This window comes from Papilio polytes, unplaced genomic scaffold (genome assembly GCF_000836215.1).
Source record: "Papilio polytes unplaced genomic scaffold, Ppol_1.0 DF822622.1, whole genome shotgun sequence".
In the NCBI taxonomy this organism is placed as follows: Eukaryota; Metazoa; Arthropoda; class Insecta; order Lepidoptera; family Papilionidae; genus Papilio; species Papilio polytes.
Window position 1 is genome coordinate 1,521,963 of NW_013526582.1, and position 4,088 is coordinate 1,526,050.

Below are 4,088 nucleotides of genomic sequence, written 5' to 3' on the forward strand. Positions count from 1 at the left end.
TCGTAAATTACATTGATACATTGCGAGATTCGAACTCATGACTGAAGAAACCCACGGACATCATATCAGGTGAAAGAACTATGTATATATAGTTAGTTTTCCTGACTTTACAACTAGATACTAACAAGTTTTATTCATTATGAGAAAAAAATATTACTATGCATCGTACGGTAGATTCCGATAGAAATATAAGTATGCTTGATGCTAACCGCTGGTTAAGGGGAGGCCAGTAGGAAAATACTTTTCTATTCCAAACAGAATACTTTAACGAAAAACTGATATTGCTTCTTCAAGTATTAAAGTTATTTGCATTAGAGCATTTTGTTTGAAAAAATTGGACAGAAATATTTAATGTGTTTTTTACGGCGATAGAATTAAGTTTACGTTCAACTCACCAGGGAAGAACAGGTTGACTCTAATGGGACGCTCTAATTCCGGTCTTGTGTACCGAAGTACCGGCAGACACAGCACGGCCGCGCCGATACTTAGCTGAAAATATTTATTACATGAGGTTTTTAAGATAACTGAAATGTACATTTTAAAGTGAAATAATAAAGCATTTCTTTATTTATTAAACGAATGTAACTAGCTAGTCTATAGACAGCCTAGTGATAAATAATAATTAATAAGGGAGTGATCACTATGACAGCTGTCAATGTCATTCAGACGTATTGGAATAGTACGCCATTTCCGGCAGAGTGGTCGGAGTGTTAATTACGCTTTGACAATAATATGAATGTGTAAATACGTACCCAAGTAGCGAATCCTACGTAGTTGATAAGTGCGTATATATCAGAGACAGTGAGGTAGAGCAGCGAGAGCAGCGCGACGGCGAGCACGGCGTGCGCCGGCGTGGCGCGCGCCGACACCATGGTGAGGGCGCTCGGCATCTGCCCCTGAGCCGCGCCCGCGTAGAACAACCTGATATAACGACATATTGATCGATAATAGATTCTCAATGTTGTGAGAATGATACGAGTTTCAACTACATTATCAACGACTTACAAAGAATAATATTATTTAAGTCGCGAGAAAATGCTAGTACACAATATAATTAAACTGTTATGATAATAGTTAAGAAAGTGGTCAAATATTGTATTTAAAATAACCTGGAAGATGTAAGGAGCACGCCATTAACAGCACCGAACGTTGATGCGGCGACGAACAACGGGATGCAGAGCGCGAACCAACCGAACAAACGTTCGGCGAACGTCACCGCCACGGCTGCTGACCCTAACACCTGGATGTAAATAATAACATAAGAAAAAAAAGCATAAGTTTAACAGTATTTGAGTAACCGAATAAATGAAAGTATCCAAGTATTTTAATATCAAAATTTTTCTCAAGAATTTGGCGGCTTTTAGTCGGTTTTTTTTAACTCAAAAAATACTGAATAGATTTTGATTGTGAAAATAGCAGGACCAAATGGCATTAATCCCTCGTCAAAAGAAAAAAGAATTACATAAATTGGATCATAAATCTCAAAGTAATCGATGTACATATATAGAATTTGAAACCATCTTCTTTTTAAAGTCGGTCGTTACTTTAACCATCAAATTACAGTTAAAATTGATTTATTTAAGTTATCTGCGGTTCACACTTGGCCAGTATAGTTTGTCAATAACACCCAACAATTGTCAATCAACTGGAACAGTGCAACTGTCTCCAGTAGGTCCATACAATCTATGACTGTCCATCACAATTGTTGAACTGTACTGGCCAAGTGTTAACAGCGCATTATTATCTCGAAGTCTATGTCTGTTACCTCAGAAGGTGAGAGAGTAGTGTAGAAGGCAACATTCGTGAACGTATAGACGATGGTCACGAGTGCGACAGAGATGGCGATAGCTCGGGGCAAGTTCTTCACCGGGTCCTTTAGCTCTTCGATGATGAAATTCAGGTAGTTCCTAAAATATAACGCATAATGAAATCAAGGAAAACTTTGCTGGTATGTCTAGGCTTTTTATTGTAACAAAATTAATATTTATTAATATAAATTACTATGTCTCAAGTTCCTAGTTTATACAACACATGTAAAGCATATCTATCACATGAAAAAAAAATGTAAACTACCCAACGAGAATGTGCAGGGTTATCATAAACCGAAAAGAAGACGATATTGTATTGTATTTGTAATAAATAAAAAATAAAATAATTAGTAAGTAATAGAAATTCTTAAATTTGCCTTCGGACTAGCGTACGTTATGTTGATGTTAGTAATATTTTTTATTATAACTATGGGACCAATATATTAAAATAAAAATTTTCAATTTAAATGAATCTGCTTACCATCCATTATATGCGAATAATCCAGAATAGAAAGAGAGAGCGATAGATGTGACGTCATTCGTAGTACCTTCAAACGTGAAGTGTTCCACTTTTCCTATAAATAAATACAAAATGTTAAAAAATTAATAAAAACAAGTACAAAAAATTTCTTGTCCAAAACATGAACAATGCATAGAATTTAAATATACCTACAAAACTAATTTTGTCATTTTTGTGCATTTCTTATTTTCCCGGTGCAATTGTGACATTGCATTCTGGCAACACTATCTTTTCTCCCCAATTCCACGAATCATCAATTTAAAATATTTTCTTAACTGTAACTCGCTTACTTTATATTGTTTTTGTACAAAACACGATTAGACAATAAAATTGCTAATAACCTAAAAAAGGATAATAAAAAACTAAGTGTGTGCACAGTTTAGTATTCTTGTCAACAAAGTTTTCAACTCTTACACCAAAATATGTAGATGTTGTATTTCCACTAAGTGTAACCCTAAGTGCAGATTTAGTATAAAAACTACACTTACTGATGAGTGCGTAAATAAATATAACAAAAATACTGATCGATAACCATTCATTTTATTTAAAAACTTCATTCTTTTTTCCCTATCAAGGATTCAAGGAATTCACGAGATTGCAAACACAAGTTTAACCGGTCTGTTGTATCGTGAATGATTGATCATTGAACGGGTCACTTTCATTCGTTCAGTCACCTCTCCGGTCATGGTCTATGAACGAGGTCGTCTGACGAAATCTATAACTTCGTTTAGTCTAATATCAATTGTCAAAACCCAATCTATTTCACGTAACAAGAAATAAAAATGCATTTGTGATATTCGAAATATTTGTTAAAAATAATTTAATTTGTTATAATTTCGAATTGTGAATCCATTATACATATAATAAAATTGGTGTGTCTGTCATATCAAAAGAAAAATTCCAGATTTCGGGAAAATGGTGTATTTGCGTTGGTAATGAAAAACGCATTTAATTTTTTTTTATCTGTCTGTCCGCAAGCCGCGTTTGTTCCGGGTAATCTAAGAAACGGCTGCCGATTTCGACCAGAGTTTCACTGAAGGGTAGCTGACATAACGGGCATATTCTACGTAACTTTATATACTACATTTTTTAGCAACAGCTAGTAGTATAATAAAATAAGGAAGCAAGGGAATTTTATAACAAAACAACCTAAGGACGAATATTTATCTCTGACAGTCAACTAAATATGTCAGTGATAAAATTCTTACATTTACTACAATGTCTATTAAAATATTTTTATTATCAATCTGTAATTATTATTGCATCATGTTTTTATTATAAATATAATTGTATTACAGATCTAATTTCGATGTATGTTTATTTTTAATTAGTTGATATCGGTCGTATTATCGTAGAGCCCTGGCATTGGTCGATGTAAAGAAAGAGTCGTCGTCGTGAATTGAAATTTGAATAAAAAAATATAATAAAAAAAAACATACAAACGAATTGAGTACCTCCCTCTTTCGGGAAGTCGGTCAAAAAGTAAGAAATATCATTCAACACATGCGGTAACGACTAATTTCTAAAGGGTTTTTAAACAATGTTGTTTTCTTCAAATAAGCTTTGTAAAGCCTGGAATATTCCGTAACACATAAGAAAGTCAATAAAACGATACTTTAATAGTATTGTTACAAAATTACTGTCATCGCGTCTTTGAAAATAAACTCAATTTAAACTTCCTCGGTAATATTAGGTTGTACACATACCTTATTCTGGTTGAATGAAAAGTAGGTATGTATTAAAAATCGAATTAACAAGAC

At 33.6% G+C, this 4,088-nt stretch overlaps 1 protein-coding gene across 1 annotated transcript in view; it reads right to left on the bottom strand.

Annotated features, from left to right (window-relative positions):
* Positions 1-345: 345 nt before the first annotated feature.
* Positions 346-4,088, bottom strand: part of LOC106105998 (large neutral amino acids transporter small subunit 1) — a 24,913-nt gene continuing 21,170 nt past the window's right edge. The window contains exons 6-10 of the mRNA XM_013286519.1: positions 2,290-2,383; positions 1,766-1,907; positions 1,110-1,240; positions 753-921; positions 346-489 (exon numbers count right to left, since the gene is read on the bottom strand). Coding sequence (XP_013141973.1) covers positions 361-489; positions 753-921; positions 1,110-1,240; positions 1,766-1,907; positions 2,290-2,383 — 665 coding nt within the window. The 3' untranslated portion in view covers positions 346-360. The remainder of the gene's footprint in view (positions 490-752; positions 922-1,109; positions 1,241-1,765; positions 1,908-2,289; positions 2,384-4,088) is intronic.